Source organism: Dipodomys merriami, unplaced genomic scaffold (assembly GCF_024711535.1).
Source record: "Dipodomys merriami isolate MVZ:Mamm:240054 unplaced genomic scaffold, mDipMer1.0.p SCAF_177, whole genome shotgun sequence".
Taxonomy (NCBI): domain Eukaryota; kingdom Metazoa; phylum Chordata; class Mammalia; order Rodentia; family Heteromyidae; genus Dipodomys; species Dipodomys merriami.
The window spans coordinates 1,030,018-1,050,754 of NW_027203126.1; the positions used below are offsets into that span (position 1 = coordinate 1,030,018).

General features: G+C 47.8%; 1 protein-coding gene and 1 pseudogene across 1 annotated transcript; both read right to left on the reverse strand.

Annotated features, from left to right (window-relative positions):
• Positions 1-643: 643 nt before the first annotated feature.
• Positions 644-8,360, reverse strand: LOC138829819 (ferritin heavy chain pseudogene; annotated as a pseudogene).
• Positions 6,261-19,406, reverse strand: LOC138829845 (protein unc-119 homolog B). Its single transcript, XM_070026394.1, has 5 exons — positions 19,138-19,406; positions 15,431-15,544; positions 11,655-11,763; positions 11,377-11,549; positions 6,261-9,688 (listed from the first exon to the last, which is right to left on the reverse strand). Exons 1-5 carry the CDS (start codon positions 19,379-19,381, stop codon positions 9,576-9,578), a joined length of 753 nt encoding a protein of 250 aa, XP_069882495.1. The 5' UTR covers positions 19,382-19,406; the 3' UTR covers positions 6,261-9,575.
• Between the last annotated feature and the right edge of the window lie 1,331 nt (positions 19,407-20,737).

Sequence of the window (20,737 nt, forward strand, 5' to 3'; positions counted from 1 at the left end):
TCAAGTGGTAGAGCGCTAGCCTTGAGCTGAAGAGCTGAGGGACAGCGCCCAGGCCCAGAGTTCAGGCCCCACAACCGGCGGAAAAAAAACAAAACAAAACTTGATCATATAGGTTCTGAGTACTCTTCATTTCTGCATTGGGTACTGATGTTTGGTGGGAGTTCAAGAATGTGACAGTGACACTAATTTGTGGATCTTGTCTGTACTCCGAGCTATTCAGAGGCCAGAGGCCTTGGAGGATTGATGCTCAAAGAGAAACAGCACACACACAAGTCCTTTCTCCAATACTGCCCCCACACAGGAGGGATTGAGGGAGGAACTCCAGCAGTACATGTTTGAACCTATTAAGCACAGCTAACTGCAAGGTCCTGAGTTCTAAACACTAAGAAAAGGACAAGGTGACTTCATGAGTAGCAACCAATTAACAGTGTATCTCAAAAAAGACCTGAGATGCTTTCAGATCAGAAATGAAGCCTTGAACTCTTCTCCTAGTTTAGGGGTGATGTGTTCTCTTTGGGTTTTCTTTTGTACAAGTCCTAGAGCTGACATTCAGGGCCTGCATGCTCTCCTTGAGCTTTTTGTTTGCTTTGTACCAAATCCCTTTATTTGACAAAATGGTACACATTGAAAGAACTTAGGAGGTTCTTGTAAAATGTATAGAAAAGGTAATAATAATCACCAACATGCATGCACTGCCTTTGTGACCGGAAGTCCTGTGTGGCTTGGGGGTCAGCTCAAGGCTTCTCTCTCATCACTTTCTCCCAGAGGGAGCTTGTCAGACAGACATTCTGCCATGCCAGATCAGGGGCTTCCTCCTGTGCAACTTGTTGCCATGGTCACCCAGTTCTTTGATGGACGTTACCTGCTCACTCAGGTAATGAGTCTCAATGAAGTCCCACAAGTGGGGATCATTTTTGTCAGTGGCCAGTTCGTGCAGTTCCAGCAGTGACTGATTCACGCTCTTTCCCAGTGAGGTGCACACTCCATCAATTTCAGCCCGCTTTCCCCAACATCACACTCTGGTTTCTAGATATCCTACGGGAAGATGCGGCCACCTCTCTGGTTCTGCAGCTCCATCAGCTTCTCTGCATGTTCTCTCATGAGACTAGTAAAAAAGTACTTGGCAAAGTTCGTCAGAGCCACATCATCTCGGCCAAAGTCCCAAGACATGGGCAGGTAGACATAGGAGGGGTAGAGCTCCAGATGGATCTGGTGGTTGATGGTGGCCTCTGAGTCCTGGTAGCAGTTCAGGCACACCTGGCAGGAGACTGCAGTCCTCAGGGCAGCAGGTAAGAGAGATGGAGTCGCAATGGGTTAGCACTGGACTGACAACAGAGGCCTCGGGGCAGGTTGAGCACACGGTGAAGAGGTGGCACAAGGTTAGTGGCTTGGAGCAGGTGGCCAGAATTGTGGTCCAGCACCTGGTTCCCCTCAAGCACTGTTGAAGCAGAAAACCCCAGCAGCTCTCAGCAGGGATCCTCTGGCCTCCTTGAGGGTTTTTTGGCTTTTTTCTCAAGGCTACTTCTCTACCATGCAAGCCATGGCTCCACTTCTGGCTTTACTGGTGTTTACTTCAAGAAAACAGTCTCACACCCTGGCTGGCATAGAACTAATATCCTCAGATCTTAGCCTCCTGACTTGCTAAAATTACAAGTGTAAGATACCAGCACTCAGCAATCTTTCTCTTTTTTTTTTTTTTTTTTTTTTTTAGAAGGATAAAGAAACTTCTAGGTAGAGAAAACAGCTATCCTAACTCGGCCTGGAAGTGTGCAATAGCTGGTAAACTCCAGTAACAGGAACAGAGACCTACGTATGCTCACAGCTCAGGCATGTTACTCACCTACATCCTTTCTGTTAACCATCTTTACAGAAGAGAGAACTCAAGAGAGTTCCAGAAATAAACAGTGCTAAGGTCAATCCACTACCTCATGACTGATATGAGAACACATTACAGACAGGGTGCTGGTCACTCACACCTATAAATCCCACTACTTGGGATGCTAGAGTCTGAGGGTGGAGGTTCAAAGGCAGGCCAAGAAGAAAAGTTTGAGACACTCATATCCGCATTTATTCTGCAGAAAGACCAGAGGTGGGGTTATGGCTCAAATGACTAGTGCTAGTCATGAGCCACTAAATCCAAGAGAAAGCACAAGACCCTAAGTTCAAGCCCAACTCCTGGCACAAACCAAAGGAAAATACTATGCCACAAAGCTGCTGCCTCAGCCCCCTTCTAAGTGTTTCCACCAAGGGTCTCAGAAAGTTGGTCAACATGGAGGAGCTATTTCACCAAGAGACACACTCAGAGGATACAAGAGAAACTCTTCAGAAAGACAAAGAAGCTGATTGACTCCACTTCCAAAATACTTGAGCTGATTCAAAACTTTGGCAAAGTAGCAGGGTATAAAAGCAATGGCTTTGGGGGGGAGGGGGGAGGCTGGGAAGGGATGTGAAGGGTAAACACAGGAGGAGGCTGCAATGCTTGGTAAGAAATGTACGCATTATCCTGCCCATGTAATTGTAACTCCTCTGTACAGTATGTTCACAAATAAAATTAAATTAAATTAAAAAAAAATAAAAGCAATGGCTTTTCTGTATGCCAACAAGGAGAAAAGTTTGGATGAAATCAGGAAAGCTACTCCTTTTGTAATGGCCCCACAAAAAATAAAATTCCTAAAGGTAACTAAGAAGTGAATGACCTCTACAATGAAAACTTTACAAATCTGAAAAAGGAAATCAAAGCAGAAATCGATGTGGAACAACCTCCCATCCTACTGGATTGGGAGGATTAACATGGTGAAAATGTCAATACTTCCAAAGGCTAGGTCCATATTCGATGTGATACCATCAATAACCCAACCTAATTTTTCATGGAAATAGAAGAACTAGTCCAAGAAATCATATGGAACAATAAAAGACCCTGAATAGCATAAACAATCCTTAGCAGCAAGAACAGCGCTGGAGGAATACCAGTACCAAATTTCTAACTCTACTACAAAGCCATAGTAATCTGGCACAAAAACAGACATGAGGACCAATGGAATAGCAACGAAGACCCAGAAATGAGCATGCAGACCCACAGCCACCTAATCTTTGATAAGGGAGCCAAAAAATAGAATGTAAGAAAGACAGCCTCTCCAGTAAATGGTGCTGGCAAAATTGGTTAATCACTCTGCAGAAAACTAAATCTAGAGACTTATATATCACCCTACACCAGAATCAACTCCAAATGGATCCAAGCCCTCAATGTCAAAGCAGACACCCTGAAAACATTAGAGGAAGCAATAGGAGAAACTCTAGGGCTCCTTGGCATGGGCCAAAATTTTCTTAATAGAGACCCAGAAGCACAACAAATCAAAGAAAGGTTGGAAAAATGGGATTGCATAAAACCGCAGAGCTTCTGCATGGCAAAGGACATAGCTAGCAAGATCAACAGAAAGCCCACTGACTGGGAGAAAATCTTCACTGCCATACAATGGACAAGGGTCTCACATCTAAAATATACTTAGAACTCAAAAACCTAAATCCCCCCATAACAATTCCTCAAAGGAACAACTGCTTGCTTAACAAATTGGATAAAGACAAATTGGATAAAGAGAAACTTCTCTGAAGAGGACATAAGAATGGCCAATAGACACATGAAGAAATGCTCAACTTCTGTAGCCATAAAAGAAATGCAAATCAAAACAACATTGAGATTCTACCTCACTCCAGTTTGACTGACTATGCTCAAGAAATCTAGTAACAACAGATGCTGGACAGGTTGTGGCCAACAGGAAACCCTACTGCATTGTTGGTGGGAGTGTAAACTTGTTCAACCACTTGGGAAAGCAATATCGAGGTTCCTCAAAAGACTACACATAGCACTTCCGTATGACCCAGCAACCCCTCTTTGGGGCATTTACCCAAACAAAGTTACCAGCACAACTATGTTACCACACCATTATTCACCATAGTTAAGCTATGGAACCAACCCAGATGCCCAGGTGTTAGGGGGCAGGTTTATCATACTGAAAGGCTTTTCCCCTGAAGTCCTATCTGATGACACTGGATCCTCAAAGGACACCCTTGGTTTAGGGAAACAGAGGCAGCACCTCATGGACTCTTACCTGGGCTTTGACCCAGACCAGGTCCGATCAGCCCTGTCTGGCTCCAAGATAAGTTACCAAATTCTAAAGTAGCAGCAAGACCTGGGCCAAGACCTGCCGGGCCTGGTGAGGCATGCACTTCCTTGGCCTCCACCTTGCCACTCACGTGCATGCCAGACCTGCCAAACACTGCACTTAAAGAAAGCCAGTGCTGCTGTGTGTCACAGGACTGCAGTCTTGCCTGCTGAGCACCAGCAGGAGGGTGGTGGCAGGAAAGGCAGGAAGTCTCTGTGCCTACCCTACCTCTTCTGGAGACTCCGCATTACCAAAACAGGAGACTGAGAGAAGCAGCAGTAGCAGTGGAGGCAGCAATGGTGGCAGCGGCAGCAGCAGCAGCAGCAGCAAATACAGTCCCTATGGCCAACACAGTGAAATGACTAGCCCGGTCCCTGAGCAGAGGAGGCAGGTGGGCAGCAGGCTCGCCTCTCTCCAACCTATATGATGCAACACCTGGACGTCGAGATATTTGGAGGCCGGAGTCTTGGAGGATTGATGCGCGCGCATACACACACACACACACACACACACACACAAGTGGCTGCAGATGGCCCGGGCCCGGGCCCGGCGCGGACCCCAGCTCTTCCTCCTCGTCGTCCCGCCGCCGAGCTGCGCCCCCCCCCCCCCCCCGCGCCGGGTCCGTCCGGGTCTGCGGGTCCCCGGCGCCCCCCCCCCCCCCCCGGGGCGGCCAGGCGGCTCGGAGCCCAGGTGGCGGCGGTGATGACGGCGCAGTCGAGATCCACCACCCCGCAGGCCCTCCACCTGCGGCGGGCGGAGAGCAGCTGCCGGCCGGGCCGGTCGCCCAGTCTCCCCGCCCCCCGGGCGCGCGCGGGCGGCTTTCCCCCGGCCTGCTCCCAGCCCTCCTTCCCTTTCCTCTTCCCCTCCGAGCCCCGCGATCCGGCGGGCGCGGGCCGGCCTCGCCTCCCCCGAAGTTTTTTTTTGGGGGGGTCCGGTCGTGGGGCCTGAACTCTGGGCCTGGGCGCTGTCCCTCAGCTCTTCAGCTCAAGGATAGTGCTCTACCACTTGAGCCACAGCGCCACTTCCGGCTTTTTTCTTTTTGCTTATGTGGTGCTGAGGAGTCGAACCCAGGGCCTCATGCACGCAAGGCAAGCGCTCTATCTACCACTTGAGCCCCAGCTCCACTTCTGGCTTTTTTGTATTTAGTTGGACATTCCACCTTGGGCTGGCTTTGAACTACAATCCTCAGATGTCAGCCTCCTGAGTAGCTAAGATTACAGGCATGAATCATTAGCACCTGGTTGGTCCCATTGTTGTGTATCTTAGATAAGTATACCTACCTTTGAAACAAATCATGTAAATATTCAACTCTTAAAGCCCTCTGGTAAACAAAAATATTAAACATGCAAGGCACTGGTGGCTAATGCCTGTAATCCCAGTTATTCATTCAGGAGGCTGAGATCTGATGACTGTAGTTCAAAGCCAGCCAAGGAAACAAAGTCCCTAAGACTCTTACCTCCAATTAATCACCAGAAAAAACACAAAGTGAAGCTGTGTTTCAAAGTGGTAGCACAGGGGCTGGGGGTTTAGCCCAGCAGAAGGGGGCCCGCCTGGCGCAGGCAAGGCCCTGGGTTCAGTCCTCAGCCCTGGAAAAAAAAAAAAAAAGGCTACAAAGTGGTAGCACAGCCAGGCTCTGGTGGCTCATGCCTGTCATCCTGGCTACTCAGGAGAGGCTGAGATCTGAGGATCACGGTTCAAAACCCACTCAAGGAGAAAAGCTGTGAGACTCTTATCTCCAAGAAACCACCAGAAAACCAGAAGTGGCACTGTGGCTCAAGTGGTAGAGCTCTAGCCTTGAGCTGAAGAGCTGAGGGACAGCGTCCAGGCTCAGAGTTTAAGCCCCATAACCAACAAAAACAAAGCATTTGGCTTGAATGAAAGAATGGCACTAAGTTCATGTCCCATGACTGATCCTTACCCCACCCCCCCAAAAAAAAATTAAATGTAAAGCATAACACTGATCCCAAATCACCTTAGAAACCCAGCTTAGCTCAATCACCATAAAGGCTATGTAATGGACAAGAGACTCTGGGGTCCCACCCTGCCCTACCCCCTAAATTCCAACAATGTGATTGGCCCAATCAGAAGACAGGGTAGACATATTGTGAAAATCATTTATTACTGTCTCTTGTGACAAAATAACATTTTATTCAAATAAAGTCACATAGGTTACTTTGGACACAAAGACAACACAAACTGGAATGTGAATCTTGGGAAGATGGAAGATCAGGTCATTGGTGTTTCTTCTATTTATAAAAAATAGATTTACAGGGAAAAATAGACTTTCACAACCTCAATGACTTTACATGATCTTTGTAAAAGCAAGGGTGGATCCACCTGCACCCAATGGCCCGGGCTAGGGAATGTGTGTAACAGGATGCTCAGTGAGGTCCCACACCTGGTGCAGTGGCACCCTTTGTCATAGGCCCAGGCCCAAACCTCACTGATGTCATGGTGACAATGGCCACCAGATGGAAGTGACTTTATGGAGGAGAAAAGAAAAGTACTGAGGGAGCCTGCCAAAACAACAAGAGCCATTCAGGCAGGCCTCTTCCAGCTTACACATTAGACACGGCATTATTAGATCCAGTCCAGAAACAGGCTCCAGTCTATGGTCAGCCCAGGACATCTGCAAATCAGTACCCAGGCACTGGAAATCAGATGCCCAAGTCTAAGGAATCTTAGGAAGCACATGCCCTGAAGAATGCTTTCTCTAGCAACAGCTCTGAGCTAACACAGGACAACTGACTTCAGCTCCAAACTGTGTAGTCGTTATTTCCTATGTTTACAGTTTAAAACACAGAATGAAACCAGTATCATCTTTGGAGAAGCTGGTAGGGCAGTGGAGCCCAAAGGCTATGCAGGAAAGGAGAGGACCTCTCCAGATTTCAAGGCAAAGGGGCAGTGGAGGGAGGTGGGCCTGCTGGCTGCTGGAACGAAGCTCCAGAAGCACAACTCTGCTATTGGTCCACTCCAGCAGCCAGCATGTGTTTTCCCTGTCATGTGACCCACAAGATAACTGCTATCAACAGTTATCTTGACAACATGGCCCCTCCTGATTTAACTTCTGATTGGTTTGGTTACTTTCAGAGAAAGTATCACTTAATTTAGGCACAAAAGCCTGAATTTCAAAATCATCCCAGCCAACACCCAGTGGTAAAAATGCTTCTCAAGATTTCCCAAGGGCTGGGAATGTGGCATAGTGGTAGAGTGCCTGCCTAGCATGCGTGAAGCCCTGGGTTTGATTCCTCGGTACCACATACACAGAAAAAAGCTGGAAGTGGTGCTGTGGCTCAAGTGGTAGAATGCTAGCCTTGAGCAAAAGAAGCTCAGGGACAGTGCCTAGGCCCTGAGTCCAAGCCCCAGGACTGGCAAAAAAGGAAAAAAAAAAAAAAATTCCCAAGCAGCTAGACACAGGACACCAGAGCCCAGACAAAGAACTCGGCCGTCGGCAGCAGGAATAGCAAATTCCCATGTTGCTGGGCATGATGGACTTGAAATGGTCTCGGTGAAGACTAAGGCAAGCTCACAGGGAAGGAGCAGAGCACCACTCACAGTGCCAGGGTGCAAACTCCTCCATCCTAGCAAAAGCCAACACTGTGAGTAGACAGTCCACTCGTGTATACCTCATGGATTTCAAGACACACTCTGCCAAGCAGAGCTCTGGGAAGATATGGAAAACACACTCTAGGTAGTATTTTATATATCAAATTACAGAAACTCCCAACTGAGCTTCTGCCGCAGACAAGAGAGCGTGCAAAGGGAGAACACAAATCCCATTAGAAGAGCCAGAAGTGACGTCTGTCTGCAGGCAAGGAGGAATGATGGAACTGCGGCCTTGCCCAGCAGCAAGCAGACAGATGGAATCACATTTAAGGCACCGGGGTTGGAGCTGACTCCAGTTCTGAGATTCACCAGACTGCTGATTAAGTGGCAAAAGGATGCTTCTCTTTTCTCTCCCTCATGCTGCCAGCATGTGGCATCTCTGATTCTCTGGCTAGACAGAGCACTAAGCCCTAGAAGAATGTAGAGGGGCGTTGGGACAAAGTGTCAGCTTAGCCTCCCTGGCCCCACAGGGTTTTTCCCCAAGTATGCTGGGGCACAGCCCTGGTACTGAGATGCCTCACTGTGACTAACCTCAGATCTGCTCCCTACCCGCAGACAATTTTCAATCAGGACCTTGGTCACATGGAGGGTCATGACATCTGGGCTCAGCACCTAAAGCCATCCACATGGATAACCTAGGGGAGCAGAGAAAGGGAGAATCTGTCCAGTGAGGATCTGAGGACACATGTAGCCCACAGGAAATACCAGAAGCTGTTCCGAGAACATATGGTTCTAACAGGCCTCTCCTAACACCTCAAACAACTGCCCACAGCACGAGGGGTTACTTAGATCTGACCTACCAGATGGTTCTAGAGACTACTTCAGTTAGAAAGGGAAATCCCTATCCAAAGCCAAAGCTCCAGGCTCTGCTCTGTACCAAATATTACATCTCTTTACAACAGATGGTTTGCAACTGTATTTCAACCAATGTGAGCCAGATTAACCCAAGAAGGCAATTAATACTATTATAAATTCTAAATACACATCACAGGTGCTGGGACTGCCACTGACATCTTGTAAAGACTCCCCAAAAGCAGCCTGAAAACATAAAAAATCCAAAATATAAGAGGCCTGCTCTGGTCTCAAGCGACAGTAGGTTCCATGATCAAAACTGACACGTTCTACTTCAGGGGATGTTCTAAAATCAAGACCTGAGAAGCAGAGCAGAGCAAGCTCGTTATGTCCTCTGGAGTGAAAGTAAGAAGGCACTGCCAGGCTAAAACCTCAGCCTGGCTGAGGATCCTGTGAAGTCACACGCATCGGTCACCTCTGCACAAAACAGGCTTTTCAGTTTGCCAGCATCTCCTGGTGCCTCAGCTCTTGCACTACCTTCTCTCCAGCTGCATTCAAGTTTCTTCCGGGTGGTCTGAGACTATATGCAGGCTGAGGGCAGGCCCCAGTGACGGCAACACTGGAAGCAAGTGGAGGAAGTACACAGAAGAGGGCCAGCCAGAGCCTTTACCAGCAGCAGTAGCTATGTCTAGAGACAGCTTGTCAGGATAACCAGCAGGCAACTAGAACTACAGGGAAACAAAACTTTTCTCTTCTTACCCGGATTCCAGGAGCCTTACTCTAATCCTTTACTATAATAGCTCTGTGATCTAAGGGGCAGGGGGAAAAGGGAAGAGAAATCCTAGGGAAGGAACAGTGCTGCTTGGCACTTTCTTGGAGCACAGAAAACTGTCACCCTGGCTATAGCTTCCTGGACAGACTCCAACGGGTGTTGACAAAACAGTAGCTGCAATTCCCTTCTTGTGCTAGGACCACATGGCCACAGTAAAGTGCGACCCCTGTCTACTCCCTCAACAGTTACTGGCCTCCATTATAGGCATAATCGGCCTTGTTGTGCATAATCAGCTTGTTGTCAACAAAGTAGAAGCTGTCAGAACGGGTCTCATAAGGATTTTCAATCATCAGACGAACTGTAAGTCAAGGGGGAAAAAATAAAAAGCAAGTTAGGTGTGTGTTCCAGCTACATAGGAAAAACAATATTCCTTCCAAATTTCACAGGTCAGGACTTCTGGAAATTGTGACTATCCTCTGCCAGAATAATGAGGTCAGGGGGTAGGAAGGTGACTAGAGCGCTTGCCTTGCATGCATGAGGCCCTGGGTTTGATTCCTCAGCACCACATAAACAGAAAAAGCTAGAAGTGGTGCTGTGGCTCAAGTGGTAGAGTGCTAGACTTGAGCTGGAGAGCTGAGGTACAGTGCACAGGCCCAGAGTTCAGGCCTCACGACAAAAAAAAAAAAAAAAAAAAAAAGAAGGCTGACTGCCTTGGGATCTAATTTTAAGTGTTCCATTTGTCCATATCTCCTTTACCGTACTGGAGTAAGAGAACTAGCAGTCACTACTTTCATCAGTTAACTGCTTATGCCATCTTGACTCCTCAAGAAAATGCTCTGAGCTCACCACTGATCTTAAAAAGTGATGCTAATTTTTCAAGTTCCTTCAGTCCATCCTGGCCAAAGCTACTTGGTTTACATTCAGATAGACTATTAACCTCCAAACTTTTTTTTTTTTTTTTTTTTTTTGTCGGTCATGGGGCTTGAACTCGGGGCCTGGGCACTGTCCCTCAGCTCTTCAGCTCAAGGCAAGCGCTCTACCCCTTGAGCCACAGCGCCACTTCCAGTTTTCTTGTGGCTTATTGGAGGTAAGAGTCTCACGGACTTTCCTGCCTGGGCTGGCTTTGAACCTTGATCCTCATATCTCAGCCTCCTGAGTAGCTAGGATTACAGGCGTGAGCCACTGGCACCCAGCATAACCTCCAAACTCTTTCAGCTTATTTAGCTTCATGGGTAAATTTTTCTTACAAGTATTTACATGGTCAGGCCAACTGGGAGGTGAGGCTTGAGCTGGAAGCAGATGCTATTATTAAGACCATCCCACACCAGGCAGTGCTCACTTCACCTGGAACATGCCATCTTTAAGGACTTGGGATTCATAGAAAACTGGCCAGTGGATGGGGACCCTTCGCACAACACAAACAATGGCCACTGTTCACATTTGCATCAATGTTCTGAAGAGCTAGCTAGACTCAAGTCCCAGGAACTGATGATGCCACTCTTTCTCTCTGGCTTTCCTAGCTGCAAAGCAGTCTCTTCCTTATGGAGCTCTCCCAGTTCTGCCTGCATGAACTGTGCTACTCCTCTTAAGATGCTTCCACCATCTCCCTCCTCCTGCTCCCAGGCCTGCAAGAGCCCCTTGGTTCCTGCTTCATTTTTTCTAATGGGTTATCTCACCAACCCTGTATCCAGCTAGGAATGAGATCTGGTCCACAGGCCTTCAAGTCTATGCAGTCTAGTAGTCTATAAAGTCTTTCATCTGAGTCTATGGAAGAAAGTGAAGGTCAACAACCAGGCTACAAAGGAAGACCTAACAGTGGAGAGAGGGGTGATTTTGGGCTGAGGCCCAGGGATGGTCCCCAGCCTCCTGGACCTTTCTCAGGCACTCCCTTTCCTTCGCTGCTCCATAGAGGAGCTGTAGGTCAGATAACTGAGAATACAACATGTCACTACTACCCTCTTTAAAGCCAGGCACTGACCAGATGGGTTTTGAGGTTTATTCCTTCCAGCCTCAGAAACTACAATGTATAAGTTAGGAGATACGTACTGACATCCTCAGACAGCTGTGGAAATTCATAGATATGTTCACAAGTGTTCCTACTGCTGGGGATACAGAACCCGAAGTCAAAGTCAAAGTTTTTCAGCAAGCGTTCCCGGAAATAGTGCCGCTCAATCATCCGGAAATTTGACACAGGTTTGTCTCCCACTGTGAACTCCACCCTGCAAAATAAATCTCTGTGAGCTTGATTCTGCCTCCCTCCTCCTCTACAACCAACCCCTGTGACCAAGCAGAACTCTGTCCTCTCAGGAAATAATGGTACTCACGTGGCACCAACTGTCCGGAGGCGGAGAAATGCTGGTGTGAACTGATAGCGGACGAAACGTCCCGCGCTGATATCCACCTCTGCACCCTCCTCTTCATCTTCCTCTTGGTCTAAAAGACACAGAACTTTCAGCAAACCATTTGGGTACCACCAGTCCACAAAGCATGAGAGCACAGCCCTTATTTACTGTGCACCTGCATCATGCCACGCTCTGTGCCAATGGTGCAGACTCCTCGTGGCAGTCCATTTCACAGAGGAAACTTCAGTTCAGAGAGGTTAAGCAACATGCTTCAAGTCCCAGGAAGCTAAATGATCCTGACCAAACTGCCCAATACAAGGTAAGTATCTCCCAATTAACCACCAAAAAGCCAAAAGTGGAGCCATGGCTCAAGTAGTAGAGCATTAGCCTTAAGCACAAAAGCCCTGAGTTCAAGCCCCAAAACTGGCATAAAAACATGCATAAAAAGATAAGCATCCTCACACCTGTAATCCTAGCTACTCAGGAGGCTGAGATCTGAGGATCTCGGTTCAAAGCCAGCCTGGACAGGAAAGTCCATGAGACTCTTTTTTTTTTTTTTTTTTTGGGGGGGGGTCTGGTTGTGGGGCCTGAACTCTGGGCCTAGGTGCTGTCCCTCAGCTCTTCAGCTCAAGGCTAGCGCTCTACCACTTGAGCCACAGTGCCACTTCCAGCTTTTTTCTTTTTGCTTATGTGGTGCTTAGGAATTGAACCCAGGGCCTCATGCATGCAAGGCAAGCGCTCTACCACTGAGCCACCTTCCCAGCCCCTCCATGAGACTCTTATCTCCAACAAACCACTAGAAAACTGGAAGTGGCGCTGTGGCTCAAGTGGTAGAGCACTCGCCTTGAGCTGAAGAGCGCAGGGACAGTGCCCAAGCCCAGAATTCAAGCCCCACAACCGACCCCCCCCCAAAAAAAAAGATAACCATCCATAAGTGTAAGCTTTTAGATGCTTTGGTCTGTACTGGACACGTTAGCACAAATACAGGGTGGAGGTTTGTCCTGGGATTAGCCTTGGCTTTAGAATTGACTTAAGCTGAGAGTTGCTCAGGAAAGTTGTTTTTATTTTGCTCTTTTTCAGTCCTGGGGCCTGAACCTACAGCTTCACTCAAGTGGGGTATTCTACCACTAAGCCATATCCCCCAGTTCAGGAAAGTTGTTAGGATAATAATACCTACATTACCAAATATTCAGGCTAAATAGTAGAACTCAAATGAGAAAAACTTTACCAAAAAAATATTTTTTTACAATTACAGACAACCATGGCTGATATGGAGAACATCTGTGCTGGTATTCTAGTAACTAACGCCAGAGGGCGCTAAAAATCTCCAGTAATGTGGCGCAAAAACTTACGTGGTCTGACAGAAATGAATGACACTGCAACTGCATCACAAGCACAGGAAGTGGCTACTCAGGGCTAATTTAAAGAACCCCAAGTAGATGAGTTCATGGTTCTGTTCTTCCAGATAATGTTGGATATTAAATCCAAAGTAGTGTTTTCAATGGCAGAGTACAGTGGTGCAGGATATGGAAGACATGGAGGTAGAAGGTATGGTGGCAGAGTATGGCAGTTGGCAGGTGCTATGTGTGATGATAAAGGTGTCAAGAAGGAGGTCTGAAGCAGCCAAGAAACAGGCCAAGGAGACAAAAATGGAAGATGTGATCTTCAAACAGAAATGAGCAGCAGAGGAAAGTCAGGGCTGTACAGAAAAGTCCCCTGTTCACAATTGGTATGAAAAAAAATCTGGCAAGCCATGCAGGTGACTCACCCCTATCATCCTAGCTACTCAGGAGGCTGAGATACAAGGATCAAAGTTCGAAGCTAGCCTGGGTAGTTAAGTCCATAAAACTCATCTCGAATTAACTACCAAAACAGCCAGAAGTGGAGCAGTAGTTCAAGTGGTAGAACACTAACCTTCAGCACAAATGCTCAGAGACAGTGCCTAAGACCCTGAGTTCAAGCCCTAGGACTGGAACACACACACACAAAATCTGGCATATTCCTTACACCTAAGAGGATGGTAATCTTTGATTCTTGCTCTAATTGAAACATTTGGATTCCCTGCCATATCTTTGATCACCTAAAGGGAGGAGAAAATGTCTGAAATCCTGAAAAAAAAAAAGGAAGACTAAGATCTGAGGATCACAGTTCAAAGCCAGCCTAGGTAGAACAGTCTATAAGATGTTTGTGTTCAATTAATCACAAAAAAGCTAGAAGTGGAGCTGTGGCTCAAGTATCTGAGCACCTTGAGCCAAAAAGCTTAGGGAGAATGCAAGGGCCTGAGTTGAAGCCCCACCACCAGCACACAAAAGAATCCAAACCAAACATAATAGGATATGTTTTACTCTCAGTGTTCAGGAGGCTGAGGCAGGAGAATGAGCTTGAGACCAATCTGGGTTACATAGTAAGATTTTTTTTTTGTCGGTCATGGGGCTTGAACTCTGGGCCTGGGCGCTGTCCCTCAGCTCTTCAGCTCAAGGCGAGCGCTCTACCACATGAGCCACAGCGCCACTTCCGGTTTTCTGGTGGTTTATTGGAGATAGGAGTCTCATGGTCTCTCCTGCCCGGGCTGGCTTTGAACCGTGATCCTCAGATCTCAGCCTCCTGAGTAGCTAGGATTACAAGCGTGAGCCACCAGCGCCCGGCCATAGTAAGATTTTTTTTTTTGGTCGTGGGGCTTGAACTCCGTGTTTGAGCACTGTCCCCATGCTCTTCAGCTCAAGGTGAGCGCTCTACCACTTGAGCCACAGCGCCACTTCCGGTTTTCTAGTAGTTTATTGGAGATAAGAGTCTCACTGAGTTTCCTGCCTGGGCTGGCTTTGAACCGCCATCCTCAGATCTCAGCCTCCTGAGTAACTAGGTTTACAGGCGTGAGCCACCAGTGCCCAGCAGTAAGATTTTTGTCTAAAAATAAAATTTTGTGGTATACACATGCATACATGCATGCATGTGCGCACACACACACACACACACACACACACACTCTCTCTCTTTCTCTCTCTCTCTCTCTCTCCAAACCAGGACTTATGGGAAACACAACGAACACACACACACACACACACACAACCTCCAAACCAGGACTTATGGGAAACACAACGAACTGTTGAGAGTAAGATGGATGAAAAAGCTCACTATCCCCTTCCCGAGGATTAAGGCTTAATGAATGTTCCTCACTATAACTTAATTTCAAGGATTTCTTTCCTGAGGCACTATGCTACAATAAAACAGTCTTAGGGAAAGTGTCACTTGGAAATTGTGGATCTCAGCTTCTACTTCATAAAATGGACATCATAACTCCTCAGAGGCTTGAGGATTACACAGGTGATGTGCAAGGAAGATGCACAGTGACCAGCACAGAGTAGACATCTTGTTTTTGTTGTTTTGTTTTGTCTGTCGTGGGGCCTGAACTCTGGACCTGGGCACTGTCCCTTAGCTCTTCAGCTCAAGGCTAATGCTCTACCACTTGAGCCACAGCGCCACTTCCAGCTTTTTCTCTTATGTGGTGCTGAGGAATTGAACCCAGGGCCTCATGCATGCAAGGCAAGCACTCTACCACTGAGCCACCTTCCTAGCTCCAACATAAGCCTCTTGACATAGCTTCAAACTAGCTCAGTTGGCTGGTCAGGTCACAGTGGTCATGGACATGGTCACAGAAGTAGGACACAGTGAAATCCAAGAAACGGGATGAAATGGCAAACACTTGACTTTTCAATATTTCGCTCACACTGTCAAGTGAGCCCTTTAACATTGAGACCTACCTGAAATGCAAGGTTTGGCAATCTCAAAAAGCACTGTCCCTGTCTCCAAATCTCGAATTTTGAAGCGAGTAAAGTCAATACTGTACACGTTGTCTTCAGGTTTACATAAATAATCTGAAAATGAGAAAGAAAATCATTCATTTCTCAAAATTATCACATTTCTCAAGTTTTTTTTTTTTGGGGGGGCGTCCATTCGTGGGGTCTGAACTCTGGGCCTGGGCACTGTCCCTCAGCTCTTCAGCTCAAGGCTAGTGCTCTACCACTTGAGCCACAGCACCACTTCTGGCTTTTTTCTTTTTGCTTATGTGGTGCTGAGGAATCAAACCCAGGGCCTCAGGCATGCAAGGCAAGCGCTCTACCACTGAGCCACCTTCCCAGCCCAAGTGGTTTTTGTTTTTTGTTTTTGTTTTTTTTTGTTGTTTTTTGGTGCAAGTCCTAGGGCTTGAGCTCAGGACCTGGGCACTGTCCCTAAGCTTTCTTGCTCAAGGCTAGTGCTCTACTTCTAGCTTTTTTGATGTTTTTAAGTAGAGATAGTCTCATGGACTTATCTGGGCAGGCTGGCTTTGAGCCATGATCCTGAGATCTCAGCCTCCTGAATAGCTAGGATTACAGGCATGAGCCACCAGCACATGGCTAATTTTCAAGTTTTGAAGAAAAGTGGGTATTTTTCCTGTAATTTCAGACTTCCCCACCAAATACTATAGGCAAAAATTATAAGGACATTATAAAAGATCTAAGAAAAAGGCTGGTGACTCACACCTATAATCCTAGCTGAGGCTCAGATCTGAGGATCAGGATTCAAAGCCAGTTTGGGCAAGAAAGTCCATAAGACGCTTATCTTGAATGAATCAGAAAACTGAAGTAGCACTGTGGCTCAAGTGCTGGACTTGAGCTGAAGAGCTCAGGGACAGTGTCCAGGCCGAGTTCAAGCCCCATGAGCAACCAAAAGCCAAACCAAACCAAACCAAAACCAAAAAGGACTACCTTTGAATGACAGATTAGAAGAAAACGTTCAGAAAAAGGAGATGTCTTAGAAAACACAACTTTGTCATTATTGGTGTGGATATAACAAGATTTTTTTTTAAGAAGTCCATTTTATTTATTTCTTGTTGGTCGTAGGGCTTGAACTCTGGGTCTGGATGTTATCCCTCAACTCTTCAGCTTAAGTCTAGTGCTCTACCACTTGAGCCACAGCACCACTTCTGGTTTTCTTGTGGTTTATTGAAGACGAGTCTCACAGACTTTCCTGCCCAGACTGGGTTTGAACTGTGATCCTCAGATCTCAGCCTCCTGAGTAGCTAGGATTACAGGTGTGAGCCGTGGTACCCAGCTAAGCAATCTATTTTTAAACAAATATACTACTCAAGCACTGGTGGCTCATGTCTGTAATACTACCTACTCAGGAGGCTGAGATCTGAGGATTGAGGTTCAAAGCCAGCCCAGACAGGAAGATCTATGAGACTTATCTCCAATTAACCCTAGAAAACTAGAAATGGAGCTGTAGCTCAAAGTGGTAGCGTAGTAGCCTTGAGCACAAAAGCTCAGTGACAGCACAGAGGCCCCAAGTTCAAGCCCAGGACTGGCATGCACCCATGCATGCATACGCATACGCACACACACACACACACACACACACTAATCTAATAGGAAATATAATGCTTGTTTGTTGATTAGATGAAAAACCAGATCAGTGAACTTTTCTGTAAAGGGTCAGGTTATAAATAATTTAGGCTTTGTGGCCACATGATCTCTATCAAACTACCCAACTCTCACTGTTGCCCAAAGCCTACATGAACAAATGAGCAAAAGAGTGGGACTGTTGCCAGTAAAATAACTATGGACATTGAACTATGAAGTTTACACAATAAGCACCTGTCAAAGAGACTCTAAAATGTTCAACCACTTAAAAATGTGAAAACCATTCTTAGTTTGAAAGCTACACAAAATCACACAATGTGTCATACATACAGGCAACAAGATCAAAAGAAGAGCCTAGGAGCTAATATAGTACCACCATAGGAAATGTTATAGTGCTTTCTACAATGACAGTATCCTTTTGACTTTTGTCTTGGGTTGCTTGCTTGTATTAACTGTTCGATGTTTCACAAGCTATGTCTAGTAAAATGGCAAACTTGAATGCTCCTGATTGTTCTGTAATTGTAAAACAGGCTGACACTGGCTCTGCAACTGTGGAGAGTACTCAATAACTTGCAGAACAAAACAGAGAGGATGTTAAGAAGACTAACAAAATCCAGAGGTTATATATCTCAGACATGGGGCTTTGCAGGAACAGCACCACTCCCAAGCTCCCAAGTGAGACCTCAGGGCCCTCTGATAATGGCTGGGCATTAGGAGGTCTTAATTCACCCCTGGTATAAGGGGCAAGGAGAATAAGTATGAGGTTAGAGGTCAAGTGCTGGACATTCTTTGCTTTCAAAGCCTAAACGAAGCTCAAGTACCCATGGTTCATATCTGTAATCTTTGCTACTCAGAAGGCTGAGATCTGAGGATCATAGCTTGAAGCTAGCATGAGCAGGAAAATCCATGAGACTCTTATTTTCCAATCAACCACCAAAAAGCCAGAAATGGAGCTGTGGCTCAAGTGGTAGAGTGCTAACCTTGAGCAAAAAAGCTCAGGGACAGTGTCCAGGTCCTGAGTTCAATCCTCAGGACTAGCACCAATAAACAAACAAACCTAGAAGTGAAAATGTGGCTCAAGTGGTAGAGTAGCTAACCTTAAATAAAAAAGCTCTGGGATGGACAGATGGACGAACAGACGGGGACACAGATACACACACACACACACACACACACACACACAAGCTTGAACGAATGAAAACAGAAGCTGCAGAGGCTGCTTTTGACTGAAATGGATGTACTTCAATGAAACTGAAGACTCCCTAAAGATGCAAAGGACTGTCTCCACCTAAACAGTGATCTCAGGGATGGAAAATAAGATTATCAGTAAATCCCAAACAAATTAAGACTGTTTTAGAAGTCTGGGATTCCCTTTGGCACAGGCTAAGCCAAGACCCACATTCCCCAAACTCCAGCCACCTGACATACACCTGAGCAGCCCTGAGCTGAGTAAAGCGATTCAGCAGACACCCTGGCATTCTTCTCGCAGCGTTAGAAGTCTACAGGGTAGGAGGGGTTGGCAGGACAAGCCAGACCTAAGCAGGTGACTGCAAACTCCTGGGGGAAAACAGCAAGAGAGTGCGTGTCAAATCAGGGCTTGGCTTAGGAGGAAGCAGAAAGGGGTCAACACGGAGTGCACAATACATTTCTTCTCACCCTTCCTTGCATCAAGGAAAAGTTAGAATTCTTGCCTTTTATGCAAGAACTGCATTTCTGAGACCCTGACACAACTCTTCGTTCACTAGGAAAGAATGTCAAGAGCGAAATTCACGTGTTCTGTGAGGTTTTGTAACACACGCTGAAACTTTACCCACAATGTTCTCTTAGTTTTAAAATGGGTTCCAAGAGGTTTGAAGAAGGACGAGCCCACCTGGCACACAAAGGAGCCACACGGGACCCAAAGGCGGAAGGGGCCCGAGCGGGCGGGGAAAGGCGGCGACGGCAGGTAATGAGGCCGCGGCCCGGCGGCGGGAACCGCGGGCGGCTGGGCGGGGCGGGGTGTGGGGGGGCCCTGGCTGGCGGGAAGGCTCCGGCCCGCGCGGGGGACGGCGCGGCCGCCTGGCACTCACTCTCGGTGACCCGGCCGAGGCGGAGGACGTGCTCGGGCCGGATGGCGTCCAGCGCCAGCAGCTCCTGCTCCGTGACCGCGGTCCCGCTGCCGTCGTCCGCCGCGGGATGGGGCGCCGGCCGTCGCGCCTTCAGCCGGTTCAGGACGCCGCCGCCCGTCTTCTTTTTATCCTCCTTGCCAGTCACCAGCCCCCCGGGCCCCGCCGCCGATCCTGCGGCCGCAGTCTTCGGGTTCGACCCGTTCATCGCTCCGCCGCCAAGATGGCCGCCGCCTCCACAGCGCCGTAACTATGGAGAGCGGGGGCGTGGCGCGGCCCGGGGGCGTGGCCTGGCACAGGGGCGGGGCCTGGCCCGGGGGCGGGGCCTGCGGCGAGCCGCGCGCCGGCTTTCCCCACCCTGCGTGCTGCCAGGTGTGGGCCAGGGCAGCCGGGTGGGGGTGGAGGCCTGAAATTTCTTCCTGCCTCCTCCACCCAGCGAGCAAGGTCACACCCAGGTATTTAAACTGCGGATCAGGCATCTGGAGAAAATGTTCATTAATATCTTTGGCCTAGAACGCCAGTTGAAACAGTGTTTACAATACAAAGGCAGCTTCAAGATAAGCTTTGCCATGAGATGGCCACCCCCAAGACCAGGCCTTGGCCTAGACACTTGGCTTGGACTGTAGAAAATAAAACGCTGGGAGCAGGAATTAAGTAGGCCTTTGTTTGCTTCTATATTTCTGGCAATATAGTAAATACCCGAAATAGGGTAAATGCCCAAAAATAACTGAAAAGCCTGAATTGTGTGTGTGTTCATTCCCTCAGTGGAGAAGCTCCTACTTTGTCAGGGAAGATTTCGAGGTCCATCCACCATGTATGTGACCATTTCTCTTGCCCAATGGGGAAAGGAGGATGGAGAAAGGAGGAACTGAGTGCTGTTTGGAGATAAGCGCGCTCAGACTGACCAGGTTGGGGTGTTCAGGGAGAGGTACTGCAGAACTGGCAGCTGCACTGGGTCGTGGAAGTTAAGTATGATTCCACCAAGGGAAGGCTTGTTAGTGGTAGGGAAAGGCTGCTGTCTACACCCAGAGCGGTTCCTCCCCTTGAGACTGCATCTACTCTCCTGTGTGGGAGGCCTAGGCCTGCCTATGCAAAGTGTCTGGTTCTGTTGTCATCTCTCCACCAGGGTGAAATTCCAGCCCTCAGCAGACAGCAAGTTTTTTTGTTTTGTTTTGTTAGTCATGAGGCCTGAACTCTGGGCCTGGGTGCTGTCCCTCAGCTCTTCAGCTCAAGGCTAGCGCTCTACCATTTGGGCCACAGCACCACTTCTGGCCTTTTCTGGCTATGTGGTGCTGAGCAATCGAACCCAGGGCCTCATGCATGCAAGGCAAGCACTCTACCACTGAGCCACCTTCCCAGCCAGAGAGAGCCAGCTTTTGCCAGACTCTGCAAGGTCCACCTGATACAAGGAGCTTGGGGATGGGCTGCCAGAGCTCACTTGACTTCCGGACAAAGTTCAAACCTAACCCCTCCTCAGCCACCTTGCTGGAGGGGAAGACTATAGCCAAATTCCTAGCGTTGAGGTTAGGATCCAGTGTAGTAGAACCATCCCAAGAGATTAACA

Coding starts and splice junctions, on each gene's coding strand:
- LOC138829845 (XM_070026394.1), bottom strand. CDS start 19,381: ATGAACGGGTCGAACCCGAAGACTGCGGCCGCAGGATCGGCGGCGGGG. Junction 11,764..15,430: donor TGCCAAACCTTGCATTTCAG/GTAGGTCTCAAT, acceptor TGTGTCTTTTAG/ACCAAGAGGAAGATGAAGAG. Junction 11,550..11,654: donor CTCCGGACAGTTGGTGCCAC/GTGAGTACCATT, acceptor TTTATTTTGCAG/GGTGGAGTTCACAGTGGGAG.